The 17,170-nt window shown below is 35.3% G+C and overlaps 3 protein-coding genes and 1 long non-coding RNA gene across 8 annotated transcripts; 2 read left to right on the top strand and 2 right to left on the bottom strand.

Moving 5' to 3' along the window:
* The first annotated feature begins 233 nt into the window (after positions 1–233).
* On the top strand, positions 234–5,401 carry LOC124411857 (exocyst complex component 2). 2 transcript variants are annotated; one of them, XM_046891359.1, is made up of 12 exons: positions 235–534; positions 650–950; positions 1,026–1,221; positions 1,352–1,853; positions 1,963–2,267; positions 2,510–2,694; positions 2,790–2,904; positions 2,976–3,251; positions 3,336–3,662; positions 3,744–3,928; positions 4,060–4,264; positions 5,097–5,401. In XM_046891359.1, exons 1-11 carry the CDS (start codon positions 426–428, stop codon positions 4,244–4,246), a joined length of 2,688 nt encoding a protein of 895 aa, XP_046747315.1. In that variant the 5' UTR covers positions 235–425; the 3' UTR covers positions 4,247–4,264; positions 5,097–5,401. The 2 variants fall into 2 exon arrangements, with proteins under 2 accessions (XP_046747322.1, XP_046747315.1); XM_046891366.1 differs by lacking the exons at positions 4,060–4,264; positions 5,097–5,401 and having other exon boundaries at positions 234–534; positions 3,725–3,862.
* LOC124411840 (uncharacterized phosphotransferase YvkC-like) lies at positions 4,398–11,951 on the bottom strand. Of its 4 annotated transcripts, none has more exons than XM_046891326.1 (20): positions 11,798–11,951; positions 10,875–11,034; positions 10,618–10,787; positions 10,358–10,496; positions 10,102–10,285; positions 9,863–9,973; positions 9,580–9,804; positions 9,217–9,344; positions 8,954–9,082; positions 8,669–8,877; positions 8,448–8,593; positions 8,010–8,291; positions 7,659–7,809; positions 7,001–7,558; positions 6,608–6,910; positions 6,055–6,444; positions 5,631–5,956; positions 5,478–5,562; positions 5,076–5,376; positions 4,398–4,669 (listed from the first exon to the last, which is right to left on the bottom strand). In XM_046891326.1, the coding sequence occupies exons 2-20, from the start codon at positions 11,005–11,007 to the stop codon at positions 4,608–4,610; spliced, it is 4,032 nt and encodes a 1,343-aa protein (XP_046747282.1). In that variant the 5' UTR covers positions 11,008–11,034; positions 11,798–11,951; the 3' UTR covers positions 4,398–4,607. The 4 variants fall into 4 exon arrangements, with proteins under 4 accessions (XP_046747282.1, XP_046747290.1, XP_046747273.1 ...); XM_046891334.1 differs by lacking the exon at positions 11,798–11,951 and having other exon boundaries at positions 10,618–10,698; positions 10,729–10,787; positions 10,875–11,640; XM_046891317.1 differs by lacking the exon at positions 11,798–11,951 and having other exon boundaries at positions 10,875–11,641.
* Positions 11,952–12,238: 287 nt separating this feature from the next.
* Positions 12,239–16,555, bottom strand: LOC124411876 (cleft lip and palate transmembrane protein 1-like protein). The gene is made up of 9 exons (XM_046891389.1): positions 16,357–16,555; positions 15,634–15,890; positions 14,988–15,102; positions 14,561–14,778; positions 14,187–14,472; positions 13,927–14,115; positions 13,570–13,778; positions 13,151–13,402; positions 12,239–13,002 (listed from the first exon to the last, which is right to left on the bottom strand). Exons 2-9 carry the CDS (start codon positions 15,885–15,887, stop codon positions 12,909–12,911), a joined length of 1,617 nt encoding a protein of 538 aa, XP_046747345.1. The 5' UTR covers positions 15,888–15,890; positions 16,357–16,555; the 3' UTR covers positions 12,239–12,908.
* On the top strand, positions 15,629–16,916 carry LOC124411931. The gene is made up of 2 exons (XR_006929719.1): positions 15,629–15,762; positions 16,782–16,916. It is a non-coding gene; the product is annotated as an uncharacterized LOC124411931 (long non-coding RNA).
* The last annotated feature ends 254 nt before the right edge of the window (positions 16,917–17,170 follow it).

Raw genomic sequence — 17,170 nt, 5'->3', positions numbered from 1 at the left:
TGCGAACATTACTTTACCATTAGTGCCAACTAGCGGTAGCGCTAAAAAACAAAAACTGCAGCGTAAGCGTACTTCCCCCACGACGCAAATTTCGACGAGTCCCCAGACCTGTATGCAAGACCGTGCTCCAATCTGGCTCTTGCTAAAGTTCAAAATGAAGTCGGTAAAGAGAATTTCTGATTGGGTTTGACAACGTTTTGAGACTGACATCAGAGTTGAGTTCTCTACGGCTGTGCTACTGACCACTATACTGACATCAACCTGCCTAACCTTCTAACCTAACCTAATCTAACCCGATCTGACGTGTTCGTGAATCGCGGGGCGGTTTGACAGATAAACCTGATCCTGATCAGAAAATAGGCACAAAATAAGGAATCGAATGGAGACAATCGTTTGATTCATCTGAGATTATTTCCAATGCAGATATGGGGCCTCCCCCAGTAGTTACAGGGATATCTCCAAAGGAAGGGCCACCAGGAACGCGAGTGACATTGAGGGGCGAGTTTTTAGGAGAAAAAGCGCAGGACCTGATAGGTTAGCTTTAACTGTCACTGTTGAAATCGTTGGCACTAATTGTAAACGTCATCTATTGAAAATTAAATCGAGATATACACATGCTGTAAGTTTTACAAAAAATCATCCACTTTAGGTTTGACCATCTGCGGATGCGAGTGTCTTTTGTCAGCCGAATGGAAATCACCAAACAAAATCATCGCCCGCTCTGGACCAGGTAAAGGACGAGGCGATATTATAGTCACAACAAGAAGTGGAGGCCAGGGCACTTCAACTGTCCAATTTCGTGGCTACCATGAAACCATTGGACCCATGAAAGAATCTGCTGTATGGGTTGAAGAGGCACCCATGCAGAGCTTGGTATGGGGAAGACGAGCTCTGTCACCTACTAATTATCAGCAGGAGGATCCGTTGGGACTCAGCGTCGAAGGAAATGAGTTAGGAAACGTTCTTCATTCAAGATTAATGCAATAGTAACGAAGCAAGATCTAATTAGACTTTATTGTTTTCAGTAAGAAATTTCCCGAGGATGAATTAATCGAGCTATTTGGCGATGGTAGCGGTGAACTGGCCAGTGAGAAGTTTCACCCAGGCTGGTTTTTATTACAACACCATCATGCTACTAATCTAGATGATCTTAAGGCAGGATTAGCTTATCTCAGACGCAAAGTTCACTCACAAAAAGAGGGTCAACTGTCTTTTCTCAAGGTGAAACAGGACAATTTTGGAAATTACACAGACACTTTGTAATTTATTCAACATTCGGTCTTCTGATTTACACTCATGTTTAATATTCCTCTTCAACAAACCATTTATTGATTTGTTTATTTATATATAGGCTAATGTTGGTTCGGTGATGGAGCAATTAGATACAATTATGCTACTGAAGGAACAATTCGAGTCAGATGTACAAAGAAATGGCAAAGATCCAACAGAGAAACTTGAAAAAGCTATCAAAGATTCAATGGCCGAAGCTGACAAACTATTTCACGATGTCTTGGCTCGAAGAGATAAAGCGGACGCTACAAGGAATGCCTTATCTTTGATGCAACGCTATCGATTTTTGTTTTGCATGCCAGTAAACATCGAGAAGAATATAAAGGGAGGAAATTACGAGTTGGTAATCAATGATTATGCCAGAGTGAAGAATCTATTTGGTAATACCGAGTTGGAAGTTTTTAAAAAAGTATTGAACGAAATCGAAGTTAGAATTGGAAAACTTAGAACTGTGCTCCGAAAAAAATTGGAAGAAATGCCGGTCACTTTGGATGAGCAGAAAAAAATTATAAGAAATTTAGTAAACCTCGCAGCTGAAGGAGATCCAGCATGGGATGCTATAGGTATGTACTTTGTGAACCAGGTCATCACGAGTCATCCAAGTATAATAATATTTCTGTGTAGGTTGAAGTTCTTTGCGATGTATTGCAATTATATATATTTGTATTTTAGCATCACATGCTCATTATCTAGAAAAAAGTGTGACAGCTTGTATAAATGAGTATTTAGAATCTGAAAACGCTGGTGGTGATGATTCGAGTAAAGCGCTAAAGTCAAATGGATTGACGCCAACATCAGTCAAACAATTAAGGATGCAACAAAACGAGGAAAACAATGTACCGCCACAGGTTCTATGTGTTGAAGCTATTTGCGATGTGGTTACAGAGCAATTACCAGACTTATGGCGCTTAGGACAGAGCTATTTTACAGGACAATTACATGTCACTGTTGATATAGAAAAACAAATTCCCTTCAAAGTGAGTAGTCAAATAATGACTCTTTATCATTTCTATGAGACAAGGAATGCTGTTGACAAGGTTTTTCACATTTTATACATAATATTCGATTTTTTGCACTGTTTCGAAAGTGCTATTTTATGCACTAATAACAGTGCTTAAAGTCGAATTATTTTACATATACTATGTCAAAGACGTATCATATGAAACACGTGCCTACATTTTACGCACTTGTTGCATAATATACTATTTCGATATTTCAGAGCCTGGTTTTGTCTAGTATGCAACATGCAGTGGATGCAATGAAAACAGCTTGTGGGACAAACTTGGATGCTTCTTGGCTTCTTCACAACTTGAGATGTATTCGACAAACGTATGCATCTTTAATTCATTTGGATTTACCCAGTGAAGCCTTAGACATATTTGGCAAATACTTATTCGATCTTAGGTAGGTATTCTAATGTATTTGATAGATTCAAAATGTGTAATTAATATGATTTAAAGTGAATAATAAAATATTTGCGTTCAATGCGTTCGACTCAGGTTACAGTGCTTGGTGGCATTGTTCAAGCAAACCGCAGACAAAATATCTGCCTTACATCGTAAGGAAACTTGGAAAATTGAATATCTGAATGAACACGGAGGAGTAACACGACTGGTAATACACTCAGTCATTACATATTTCAAGATAGATATTCACTTTATTTATGTTTGACTTACCCTCTGCAGCCAGGTCTTTTTGAAGAAATGGTACTAGAAGTGTCGAAACTAGCTCGAGAAACAGTAATAGCTTGCGGACCTCGAGAACTCCCTTTGCTGGCACATACTAGTCATCAAACTCTGTTTCATAATGCGGTAAAAACACTATTTACTGCTTTTGCAAAATGTCTACAACAGCTGGCTTTCAGTGGAAGTGAAGAAGCTATGGACGATGATGAATCCTCAGTATCCCAACTGATTGGTTCTCCAGTTGGCTATAGAACTAGAGATAAGCAACAAGGGCCGGTGAGAATTGAACTCGAATATTTTCATTGCTAGTTATACTTTTCAATAATCACTACCAACCGAACTATTATATTTGTCCTACAGACATGGGAGCAGTGTTTACTAATATCACTGAGTAACATTCGTTATACTCTAAATACAATAATACCACATGTTAACGATGCACTGAAGCAGCATGGTTATCCACCATTATCCTTAACCATGAGTTCGAATACTGATTGGACTCAATTGGATACATTGGATAGTGCTGTATTAGACGCATATTTGGAACGTCGCTGCGATCCCCTTGTCGGTACCATAGAACCAAGTATGTACTTAGGTGGTCTAGAATGGCATTTGGACATTGAGCCCTCACATGTGAGGCCTTACGTACAAGAGGCTTTGACCAATCTGATTGCAGTTCATGCAGAGGTATTTACGTTGTTTTCATTTGAAAATATTAATATTGTAGAGTACTTGGATTCATTTTATAGTTTTGATTTCATCAAACAGGTACGACGGGTTTCGCCAGGTTTATTGAAGAGAGTTTTATCACACATTGTCGAAACAGTTGCTGAAGAATTAGCACGGCTGATGTCTTGTGTAACTCGTTTTAGTCCTTCAGGAGCTGTTCAAGCTAGGGTCGATGTTACATTACTGAGGAGTGCCGTCCACTCTTATATTACTCCGAGAGCTGGGTAAAACTTGATCTTTCTGTTTTTAAATCCCAATTGAAGCCCTATTTGTATCAGATTCAAATAAATTTGTGGTAATGGTTCGCTTGGGTAGAAATCTGAAGCATAATGAAAATACAAAATTTTTCGTACAGGAGCTTTTTTGAAGAAGCACTGGATGCGATTTCTGAACCAGTCCGTAAAGAGGACTCGCAAAGAATTGACGCTCTATTACGCAAAGTGGCTTCCTCCATGCGCCTACAACTTTCCTGTCTTGCTGATGATTCATCAGATGGCGTTATTCTGGAGGGATCTGATCCAAATCGCGCGACAACAGTTTAACTTCCATTCGGAAATTTGGTAACCACTTTTCCTTAGTTTATATGATTGACAAATTTTTTTTACCAACTCAAATGGCTCGCACAATTGATTCTTATCAAGACAAATGACGTACTATCAAGTACAAGTTGGATTTGGCACTGTGTAAAATGTGCATGATTCACAATATATTTAATGGATTCTTTAATCAGTTCGAATTAGTAGTATAATTATTTATATTTTGTAAAATACAGAGACAAAGAACTGGTAGACATGCATTTGTTTGCTATGCGACAGCTTCCCATGTACAGAAAAACTTGCATATTATTAGGATGGTGTAAAACTATGTACATACATACAATTTCCACTCACAAAAAATGAATTTTTACTTTGTCTCTTCAACGACTTGTAAGACTCCGGTAGTTCCAGCTAGTAATACTGTATCACCTGTAAATAGGAGTGGATGACGTAGTTTAGAACAAAAAAAAAGGCAAGCAGTAAAGTTTTGTTTTACTGCCTATATCTAATAATACTAAGCATTACGATAACTAACTATGATCAGAGTTATAAATACATATTGTAAATATGACGAATATTGCATAGCGAAAGTAAGTAAAATGAAGCAAATAAATATTGAAGAAACCAATTTGGAACACACTTTTTTCATTAAAAACACGAAATTCTATTTATGTAGAGCTTGCTTCATTTCGTATATTTATATTTTTTCAAAGCATGGATAAAACAAAGGCTACTCCTGGTTTTATTGAATATGAGCTGAGAGTTGAAAACGATAGTTACCAATTGAACAAGTATACTACTTTTTTTTTGTGTACACGTTTTGATTCATTCATACCTGTACAAAATTTTTGTGTAGCTCCTTCAGCACCAACAATACATGGTAAACCGTATTCTCTCGCTACAACAGCTCCGTGACTAATGAGACCTCCAAGTTCAGTGACCACACCACCCAATATTGGAAAATAGGGGCTCCAACCAATATCGGTGCACTGTGTTATTAATATATCACCAGGCTTCAGTTGTACAGCATCGTTTACATTAGTGATAATACAAGCGCGACCTAGGACTGTCCCTCCACAGACTGGCATTCCTGATATCCGAGCACCTCCCTCACGGATTTTTGTACTGGGCTCTGCCTAAATTGAACAAATATTCTTATAATTATTTACTGATCTTAAGAACACCATATACGTACAGATTAGACGTTATGAAAAAAAATTAGATACTCTTCACTTACCACTATAGGTTTTAATACACCCCTATTGACTTCAGGAAATTGAATTTTATCACAGTGAGGATAAAGCCTTTGTCTTCTTATCGCTCTAAAAACATTTTTTTTTTTTTTTTTAAGTTAACCTTATGCTCAGTAATGAATGAATGAAATACTCACTTTTGCACTAATGTTGGATTTGGACCAAGTAATAACAGACCAATTTCCTGATGAGTAAGAAAGAATATCAAATTCATGTCAGGTAGTTGGCCATCCTCGACCATTAATTCACCAAGTTTTCGGTATCCTAATCTCAAAGAATTGACTGTGGAAACTAAAACAGCTTTCGTGAATTCTCTGCGACTAACGGCACTCCTGTTAAGTGGCACCAGCATCTTCAATATCTTCCTTGTGACTCGACTTTTCGGTGTGTGTAATCGATCTACAGTTTCGGCTACACTTAATTCTTTGATCACTGGTGGCTCTGCTGACGATGCTACAGCTGCCTGTTTTTAACCAGTGACAGAATAAATAAACATATAAATATTTCTTTCTTGTTTTGAAAGTAATACATTTTCACAATGACTTTGTATTCATGACTTACCTGAAGTGAGGATATTAGTTTTTCAGGCTTCATATCCCATGTTTCAGTCATCAAATCTAATTCTCTTATACACCTGTGTCCGTGTTCTTTCAAAAAATCATCAAATACGACAGCAGCTGTAGTACAATTCAGCGTTAACCAATCTCTAGCTTCTCTTGGATCTAGCTTAACAAATTCCTCAGCTTTTCCACCATTTTTTATTGTATTGGCAAGTTTACGTAGGGCTGTGGGAACTTGAGCGCTCACTACGTCACTGCAGGAACCTAGGAATATGCTTACATCTGAATAGTGGTCCGCATTCAAATCTTGAGCACCTTCTGTTAAGATTGATATTGCAACAATTTGACAGAATACACTCACTCTTGATGTATGAGCATGATATGCTGATGCCTACATGAAACAGAACATGAATTAGGAGTTTTTCGTAAATATTAAATTATGAAAGCAGCGTTAAAAATGATGACTTTCACGAATTTTGTCCAATTTTTTGGTATATAATTCAACACACATCTATGGTAGAAATTATAAGTATGTTAATAATGATTGTAAGTACCTGAAGCAACTTCTCGAAATTATCATCGAGATCTTTGTAAAGATGTTCTGCCCTTACATAGGACTGAACATCAAATTTGAAATTTGCATAAAATTTCTTGGCCAGTTGTTCTATCTTTCCATTGACCCAAGTATCTGTTATTATGGCTTTATACAATTTCAGTTTACTCTTTATTCCCTGGAGCCCATTCCTTTTCACAGCCAAAGCATGAAGCTCTGGGGTTGTTACTTCATGACCGCAAACTGCGATATCGATGATCTTATTGCCTAAAGATACTTTGGACTCAACTTCACGCAATATTGTCTGCATAAAAGTATGTGTAAGAATTCTAATGCATATGGAAAGTTAAACGAATTTAAAATTTGTGAGTTACCATATTTTATGGACACTTACATTCATATAATTCATGTAGCATCTCATTCCAGTAGTACCAATAAAAGTTTCGCAATAAGAATTGGTTGGTCTAGATGTAGAATCAAGCTGGATTGCCCTGTCCAGTGATCGAACAACAGTACTCAATGTCAGCGGTGACGTAGCTCCTGGATAAACCTCTCCAACATTAGAAAATACTAGAATATCAATTTCACTGGGCACTGGTGAATCTAATTCATGGGTTATTTCAAAATCAGACCAGTTATCCAAAGCTGTAACTGGGCGTGCTTGCAGCAAGAATATTTTTCCCTGTGCAACAGCCCATTCAATATCACGTGCAGTGCCAAACAACGCTTCTAAATGTGTGCCCATTTTGCTTAATTTCAAAGCAACTTCTTCCGAAATACAGAGTTCGTTGTGGTAAGAGTCTTTGAGCTCCTCAGTTACCGTGCCCTCGTCCAAAGTCATTGAAACTTTGTGAGTTTTCTTTCCCAACTTGAGGTCTTTTACTGCTAAATCATTGTTCAAACTTCTCTCAACAATTACTGTGTCAGGTTCAATCATTGCAGAAACAACACTCTGTTGAAAGTCATAAAGAAGGAAGTTTAGCGGATGATATTGCATTTCTTTGAGAATTAGTTTGTATAACTTATTACTAGGCAGATACTTGTGTACCAACCTCTCCCAGGCCAAAATTAGCTGTTATGAGAATTTGTCTAGGGTCTCCGGAAGTTGGATGTCTTGTGAACATTACACCAGCTGCCTCGGCATTAACCATTTGCTGGACACAAACCCCCATTTCAGCTTTTATCGGTTGACCATGTTGTCTCCTAATTAATTAGTTTTGGTACAGTACAGATTCAGATAAACTTTTAGGAATCGTATATACTAAAATTTGTGCATTATTAATATTTGAAATAATTCTAATTTACGACGGTCTAGTGATTGTACTTCATTATTCAATAACGAAATTCCACATCAATATGAAGTGAAAATTTAAAAAAAAGTCAACGCAATCAATAGTAGATACCTGTATTCTACACTTTGATATGCATATAAACTACCCCAGCATTTCGCGACTGCTTTAATGATATTTTCAACACCTCTCAATCCAAGGAATGTCGCATTTTGACCTGCAGCTGAAGTATCTTCACTGTCTTCCCCAACGGCGCTCGATCTCACTGCAAATCTTTCAAGCTTGTCTGGTATTTTCAAGTCAGTTTGCAGATTAGAATCAGAATCTGACACAGATTTTCTTATTGCTGCTTGAATTGGTTCGAGTATAGGAGTTTGTTCAAAAAGTTCTACAGCTCTGAAAAGGTAAAGATACATGAAGTGGAGAACACCTGTGATGCTGTGTTAGTCATAAAAATAATCACAGAGTTTCAAATACTATACATAACATAAATTTGATGTATTCCGTACATATAGGATGATAAAAAAATATCATAAGAGGAAAAATACTTACTTCTCGCATGCTACTTTTAAATCAGCCTTCAATATTCCTGCACTAACGTTTTTAACATAAGTAACAGCATTTGCTAATGCTTCATTTTTCTCAATATGTAGATTCAGGGCAGCTGTGGTAATGCAAAATCCTGAAGGTACAATGAACTGTAAAAATTATATGAATGATTTATTTAGTTACCTCAAAATATTGTCAAATAAATCAGTGCCATCAGCAGCTACCTCTTTATGTGGGATAGATGTTAGTAATGCTATCGAAGATCCTTTACCACCAACCACCGTCTCACTTTGGCAGATTCGGTCCTTAAACGAAACTGTGTATAAATCAACTTCCGGTTTCAAATTTAATGGTAGGATGTGAGATATCTTTTCTGCTGATTTCAATGGGCTTGGCCCATTATAATTGTACCACAAATATGCTATTCCATATCCTAGAGCAAAAATACATGAATAACGATGATCATATTTTGTCCCATTTCATCGTGTATTTAAGAAACAGTACATTACCTGTGTCGTTATTCAGTTTTGTTTCGGTGTTAAAAACTCTGGCTTCCCAATTCCATGGACGTCCACCATACAAAGTGGCTCCAGAATCCATTATGCGACATATTTCAGTGCGATATTTCTTCCCACCAGCTAGTTTTCAAATATGATTTTCCAATGTTAATTGTTTAATGCTTAGAAAAATACGTCCTTATTGCTAGTAGCAGTAAAAACCACGGCAGTATCAGTGTATGAAGTTAGAATAGAAATATTGTAAAATTAGTCACCTCGGAAATTGACTTTATATCTAGTGGGAATGTTCTCCCTCTGTTCAGCATAAGAAGCTAAATCAAAATCCAACCAATCAATGGGGAATACCAAATCGTTAGCTTTCCTGATATGGCCGAATTTCATACTGAAACATAACAAATAATCAATAAAAACCCAATGAAATCTTTGAAAACAACTCTGGGTAGACTGAATTATGTTCGAATTGAGAATATAAAAAACAATGATAAACTAGTTTATGAATATACAATGTCACATACTGTTGTATAAAAATTGGATACCGTCTAAGATTTACAATATGACCAGAATAATATATCAATAACAGGGTAATTGTCTACTGCTTATGTCAAGTATACACTCACTGTGTTAAGCCTTCCTTAGAACTATCTGCGCCCAAACAATACATTGTTCCGTCGTACATTACACCAACAATGTTAACAGTTCTATGTAGTTGTACAGGTTTATGCACACCCCAACGCCTCTGTCGTAGCCCGCGCAAATATAATTCAGTACTTGAAGAATCTTGGAAAATTAATTGACCAACTAAGGTTCCCCATTGGTCAAATCCACCAGTCTTGTTCAGTTTGCTGTAAATTTTAGTAAGTAAATGGTAATGTTAATGTAGAGTGAAACTTACAGTCTTACATCATATTTATCCATTCAGGATTTTTCCAAGGTTCTCTAGCCAGAGCATCTGCTTGTAGACCAGGACTCCAATCTTTTGGCCATAACAGTGGTGGAGCAGCAGCAGTGTATCTGAAATATTTTTATTGATGACATAGATCAATGCTTACCAAACTCAACGTGTTACTTATTTTACATAATTGTTGATCTGCAATATGAGTAATTATAAATGAAATTACATTACATGTCCTATCACTCACATAAAATGGAAACGAAGATGTTCTACTTTTCCATCATTTTGGCGATAATTACGTTTGATCCCATTTCTCAATAAACCATTGAAAGTAATTCTCCAGCGTCTCAATGGATCCAGAGGTGTGATTTTCAATCCTGCAGCAGACCATCCACGACTCACGTTGTTGAAGATCACACTGTCTGGATGATCTGAAACCACATTGTCAGAAGTGCATAAAGCTATTTAAAAAAAAAAGTAGAAATTAATCGATGGAAACTCACTAGGAAGTTGATACGTGCGTCCATCAGCTAAACTTAGTTGAAGTATTAATTCAGCAGTTCGATGTCTTCTTCGTGTCAAATTTATGAATACAAAATTCCCTTTCTGATCTGTAGCATAGAATTGGATACTATCTGAACTCTGGAATCAGAAGCAAAAACTGCGTGAAAGTAACTGGTCAATTTTTTTTTCCAATATTACACATTAGCAATTGAATGTAAGCTGTTTTACTGTATAATGATGTTTCCTGAAACATACTTACATTTTCATCAGTTAATTTCCTAAGTTCTTCCAGTTCTTTTGGCACCATTATGTCATCTTTTTTCTCAATTGTAGCTTTTTTAAACGTATTTTTTGACATTTCAGCTTTTTTCCTTATCGCATCCTTTATACAATATGCAGCCCAACATCGCTTCAAATGAAAATTCCATTCTGGTAGAACGAAAATGCATTATTTGATAACATCATTGGAAATATATTTGAGGAAATAAAATTATAGGGAGGACGTTTTTTCATTACCTGGTATTGTATAATGACTGATGATAGAATTTTTAACGAGTTTCTTTTGAACAGGTTTGTTCAACCACAAGTAAATCCATACAGGCAATATAGTTACCGTAACTATTTGAATTGCTACTATGATCCAGCCCATTTTCCATAACTTTTAGTACTACGTAATCTAAATAACATGATTGAAATTAGTATTGGCTCAACGGTGTTCGTTGTGAGATAAGTGGTATATTCAGTACTGATAATTCCTGAGCTGTCGCAACGTTAATAATAAAGTGTATCTTCACCGAGTGAACTTTGTCATGTACGATGTAGACATCTGATTTTACAAAACTGGTAATATGTCACTTAAATACGAAATTTTATTATTCATCAGCACAAACTTACACCAGCTTCGGTTAAAAATCCTAGAGTTGGAAGTAAGGCTGTGTTTGTTTTCAAGGTTTTACTAGTAAACTATAGTAGTTGTAAAAAATGACAACCACAGTGTGATTATGTAACGATGTGGCGAAGAACCGTCAACAGAATTACGTGGCTACCGCTCTCTGTGCCTTGACGAAAATTACAGGATTCTAGTATATCTTTGCTCTCCCGGTGAATGCATAAACATCATAACTTAATGATTCTTTATACACTCAAGGTCGAGAAAAAAAGGTGCAAAATTGTTTGCTCCGTGAGTTTATAAAAGACGTAATAAGCTAACAATTCTTCAAAGATGGTCACTTTTTTCTGAGGCGTCTTTACGCCAGAGAAATAATTTTTAAGTCAAACAACGAAATGAAAGAACCGGTTGTTAAAACAGACTTCAACCTTCACCTAGCACGTCATTATCAAAAAATTCTGTGAAACAAATTTAACAACTATTCTCTAGCATATGGTAACTGAAACACAATAAGATAATATACAATGTTGTAATGTACTTTTGTACTCACAGGATATTTGGATATTAGTTGATTTCAGCATACGTGTCTAGTCGTTTGCCTTAGTTATTAGTGTGTAGAACTGGTGCTGTTATCGTTACAAAGATCTTTAACTCAATATCTTTAGATATGAAGTATCAAGATGTCAGAGGCTTAAAAATATATACTTTGTTGATTATCATTACTTTTCAAGATATATAATTTCTGTATAATCTGACATATATCGACAGCATAGATGTTAACATTCGGAAGCTAGATATATAAGTTTGTGGAATCTTTTGCCTGGTGACAGTTTATTACATCACAGATTATTACTTGAAAGGCATCACTGATAAGCCTGATAAGTTAACTTCTAGAAAAATTTCAATTACTTTCACCCTTTACATATGATATTTATCAATCAGTTAATCACTTTATTACTTCTGTCGCAACAAGTATTCGAGCATGTAAAAATCGTTGTGGAACAATTTATTCAACCGATAACTAACATTGGTTACAAATCAGTTATTCCTAATACAGCAATAACGCTATAAAGTAATGTTATATTATGGAACTGCATTTAACTATCACACTAACTTTTACATTCTTAGTTATCTTCAGCAAAAGTTGGAATTGTGATAAAAATCCAGACTTCTGTTGTAAATTCTTAAACACATACTCCGAAACTACGAGATGCTGATAATTTTTTAACTCACTGTGATTAGGCCTCTAAATAACTATCGACGTTGCAAACTGATAGCTAGCATTGAATCTATGTAATGGGAACCTTAAGGAATTTCTTATTTTAGATGTTTAAAAATCACTTCACCACAATCTTAACGTACATATTAATATCAAAGACTTCTTGCCTTTGGTCACCACTGGTAGAGTTTTAGAATAAATATATATCTATGTGTGTTCTTAAAGAAATCGATATGTTACCAACAAATGTAAATTAGAACTATATCATAATATAATATTGCTCTGATTTAAATAATTACGGAATGTCAAGTGTGCACTAGAGTTTAACTTAGTATCACATGGTGGTAATATAATTTTCCATATTGTTAGTAAATTGAATTAAAGGAGACATAATAAATAAATAATTATTAATATCTTTAATTAACGGTCTTCAATATTTGTACTAATTTTTCTTCTTGTCATACATTGCATGTTCCATTGGTGTTTCATCAATTGAGACTGCATCATCTCTACGAGATTTGTCAACTGGATAAAGCCTACAAAATTTTAACAATGTTATCTTCTTTTTCTGTAGTACACCACTATATGACATAAAATGTCATCGAGGATTATTATATCAAACTTACTGAAGAACTTAATATAAGGGAGCCAAAGCTAAGAAACCAATCTTGGTACGGAACTCACCATCTCTGATACAGGTACACTAAGAACACAGCATCATCACGGAAACACGCAACTCTGTGCGCGGTCGGCATTGTTATGATAAATGCAAAAATGTCGTCAATGAAAGTATTGAATGCTTTATACATAAATGCCCGCCATGGTAAATGAGCAACTGACTTGAGTTTGTAATTCACAAATAATTGTGGAAGCATAAAGAGGAAGCCGAATGCGTACACACCGTTCACCAAGGAATTTATGCTCCACGAGTACCAGCTGGAATCAATTACCATTGTGTTAGAATCAAAATAAAAAAAAAAATAAAAAATCTACTAAAGAATATGACTAATATTCAAGGAGTAGTAAATTTCATCAGTAACAATTTGAGACGTGTCTCGTTGAATATATTATGGATCGATTAAATCTTTAAAATTATATCTAACCTTTTGTGAGGTTGGTACAGTAACGAATACACTGCTCCACCAGTTACTAAAGGATATAAAAGATAGGACAGATACTTCATACTTTCGGCATCAAATTTACGTGTTTTCTCTTCAGCAGAGCTGGATTCAATCTTTTCAAATTTAATTCGTGGTAACCAGCCTTGGTCAGTAACGAATTCGGCCTTCAATATTTTTTTGGATTTCCAGAACTGCAAATATAGTGCATAGAAACAATTATCATGCCTTCGCGTCTTTAAATTTCAGAATCCCAAATCATTCTTAAGGAAACTTTTTGTATCCCCAAAAAATGTACAATCACATATTGTTAACTCAAATTTATTCAAGTAACGAATTTACCTCGATAATTGTACCAATACCAGCTGGAATAAGAACGAGCATAGATGATTGCTCGTCAAGAAGATAAAGGAATATGACTGCTTGACTAAAGGCTCGCCAAACTACAGTACGCACACTCAACCCTGCTAAATTATTTTTGCCACGCCAGAAGCTGACGTCATTTTTAAATGCAAGAAAGTCAAATAAAAGCTGAAAAAACGGAATACATAAATTTCAGTGAAACAAACCAACAACCAATATCGTCAAATAAGTGAACTTACGTGTACTGCAGCAATAAAAATTGTTCCACCTAGAAGATACACGTTAGTATCAGCAAAAATGCCCTTCACTTCATCTACGTCTTTGTCCGAAAAACCCAGACCTTTCAGTCCCTGCATAGCAGCCTCTACATGCAATATTAATCTCAATTTGCCAATTGAAATAGGTGTGTAAAACACAGTAACATTCATGGTATCACTTTCAGGTAATATTTTTATCAAATCTCTATGCCGAGTTTGGAGAAAATCGTAGTTCACGATTGGCAAGTACATTCCATCTCGTGTTATGCTGTAAAAAGTTGTGCAATATAACTTTTATTTTAGTGATGTATGAATGAAGGCTGACCGGCATAATTTATAATGATAACATGTCACACCTTATGTGTCTTGCTAGTTCCAATGGTAAGTTTTGTGCAGGCAATTGTATGTCATCTGTTATCATCGTGAAAGTAACTCGGCTTTTTAAATGCGAAACAGGTTTTATTAAACGCTCTGTATTCTTTTCAGATTTTTCATCGCCCAACAAATTGAAGGCTGCAATTTCAGGTATTACATACTGAGTCATTTTTATTCTAGTATAAACTGTCGTTGGATTCTGAAATACGAGAAAACCAATTGAATAAGATATGATGTTTCTAGCGATTATTTATATGAATAATAAATTGACTCAAGTTGCAACCTATTTTCATGAAATACAAGGGTAATATAGTGCAGCAGTACATACATGATTTTATACAAGTATTAGATTTTCATAAGCTACGAAAAAAATTTAGTCGGCCTTGATTAAAGCTATAGTTCACTTGCCTTGATAACTTCGTTGTATGTGCCACCATGTTCCACAGTGTGCGGTGTTATCAATAGATGTAGAAATAGCGTTCCATTTCCTCGAGTTTTGCGAGGTATTGGCAATGTTACCTGCCTGTATATAATATTTTACGTTGTTAGTATTGATTTGAACTGCTTTTTTTCTTCATATTATTGTGATCTAGGCAATATTTCATAGAATAATTCTTACCCTAAGCATAGAACTCTAACAAAAGTGAATTGGAATTATGCAAGTCACGTGATAAGAGTGAGGACAAGACAATTACAAATGCATTTAAATGCTAAACTTGTAGTGAATAGATAAAGTTGAAACTATTCTGAATGAAAATGTTGAATTACAAAAATAGCCGTCTTATCATCCAAACGAATTAAAATAGTACATAAGTAAAAATGGGTCAAAATCTTGAAATATTCATGACGTGTGATAAACTCATTGCAAAATCAGCATAGTACAGTATGAATGCCATTGCAATACCCGAATATCACACATACTGACTATCGCAAGTTTTGCGCATTTAATTATGCAGAACCAATGTTTTACCCGGCAATAAATCACATTTACTAGAATAAAAGGACAGTCAAAATGCTCTTTGCCAAAATCTAAGCCAGCCTGTTTTATACTCACATATCATGCGCATATGAGTAATCAAATATCCCTTCAGAATATACATGGATAAGTTCTTTTTGAAGAGGACGGCTCATCGTCGAGATGTACATATGGAGACCCAGCTTTGGCTTGGTATGCAAAAGCGAGGTAAGGCAGGTTTGACCTCCGACACAAGGAGGCGGTACAAATAACAACGAAAGTATGTAAATGGAGTAAGCTATGTACCCTAAAAAGACTCCGGAAAGCAGTAAGCTTAAAGATGGCGATTTCATTTTCTGGAAAACATTTTATATTAATATCACTGAAAGTAAACCTGAGAACATAAAATGAATCGAAGACTTGATGTTGGAAGTAGGAATTGACTAATTTTACCAGAATATTACTGCATGGATTGTTTTATTTTTAACTAGCGATTCAAGGATTTTAATCTTAGGCTTAACAATCAAACAAGACTTGTTTTTTTAATACTAATGTTGGTCCTCTTTTCAAAATATTGCACAAAATACGGCATGGAAACTTTACTTTGCGGTTTTGGAAAGAGCGGCAAATGAACCCGATTTTACAGTAACAATACAGAAGGCATACAGAAATAAGAGAAAGTTAACTGCTTCGTTCAACAATTCTTGAATTGTGAAAAAATCTGCATTTTCATATTTTCGACCTACCGTTCTGTTTACAAACTTAACCTAAAAATTTCACTCCAATTTTACAACGATCTTTTAGTACACAACGGCTACTTACGTGGTTGTATTTAAATGATATAACTTAATAAGAAGCTGCAATAGACTTGGTATATGTATGTTGCGTTTTAAATCCTATTTCATTGTCATTTCGTATAAACCGATGTCAACATAAGAAACCTGCCGACTATGCCATGTTGGCAGGACATGCGACCGTCCGTCCAATGAGTTTCAATTGTGTTGTTTTTTTTTTTAAGTCATTTTATCATTGCTATGGTTTATTCGAGTTCATTATTAATAATTTGCACTTTCTCGTATTTTATCCGTTAAATAAAAACTCTAGGATAAGGATTGTCAACGTTATAAACATCAGAAATAGCAACTAAGTTTTGACATGTAATGTATTGATAACATTCGTGTGGTAAGGTTTTTGAAATTTAGAACACGGTAATTTATTTTATACTATGTCTTTTTTTATTTCAACAGTGCAACAGGTCAACATTAACAAAAGAATTGAAGAAACAATCAAGTCTTGATATCACACACACGATTTTTTGATTAGACGAATTTTATGTTCAGCTGAAGGTAAAAAGTATTTGGCGAGTATAGTAAAACCCATTCGTTTTATACCCAAAAATTATTATCTATGCACACGTTATTCAACATATACATATGGACATACTAGTAAGTTGGAAAAAGAAATTTATGGTTTTATAATCAATATATTTATAAACATAACCAGAACTTATAATCAACAACGTAGTATGTAGATGGTACATACACTGCAGGTAGTACGAATATATCTAAATAGGAAAACTCTCTACATAACTTTGTGTATAATATATACCTAAACATGATTGTGGAATAATGACTAC

Source organism: Diprion similis, chromosome 2 (genome assembly GCF_021155765.1).
Source record: "Diprion similis isolate iyDipSimi1 chromosome 2, iyDipSimi1.1, whole genome shotgun sequence".
Taxonomy (NCBI): Eukaryota; Metazoa; Arthropoda; class Insecta; order Hymenoptera; family Diprionidae; genus Diprion; species Diprion similis.
The sequence above is the reverse complement of the archived record's forward strand: the minus strand, read 5'-3'. Positions and strand labels throughout refer to the sequence as shown.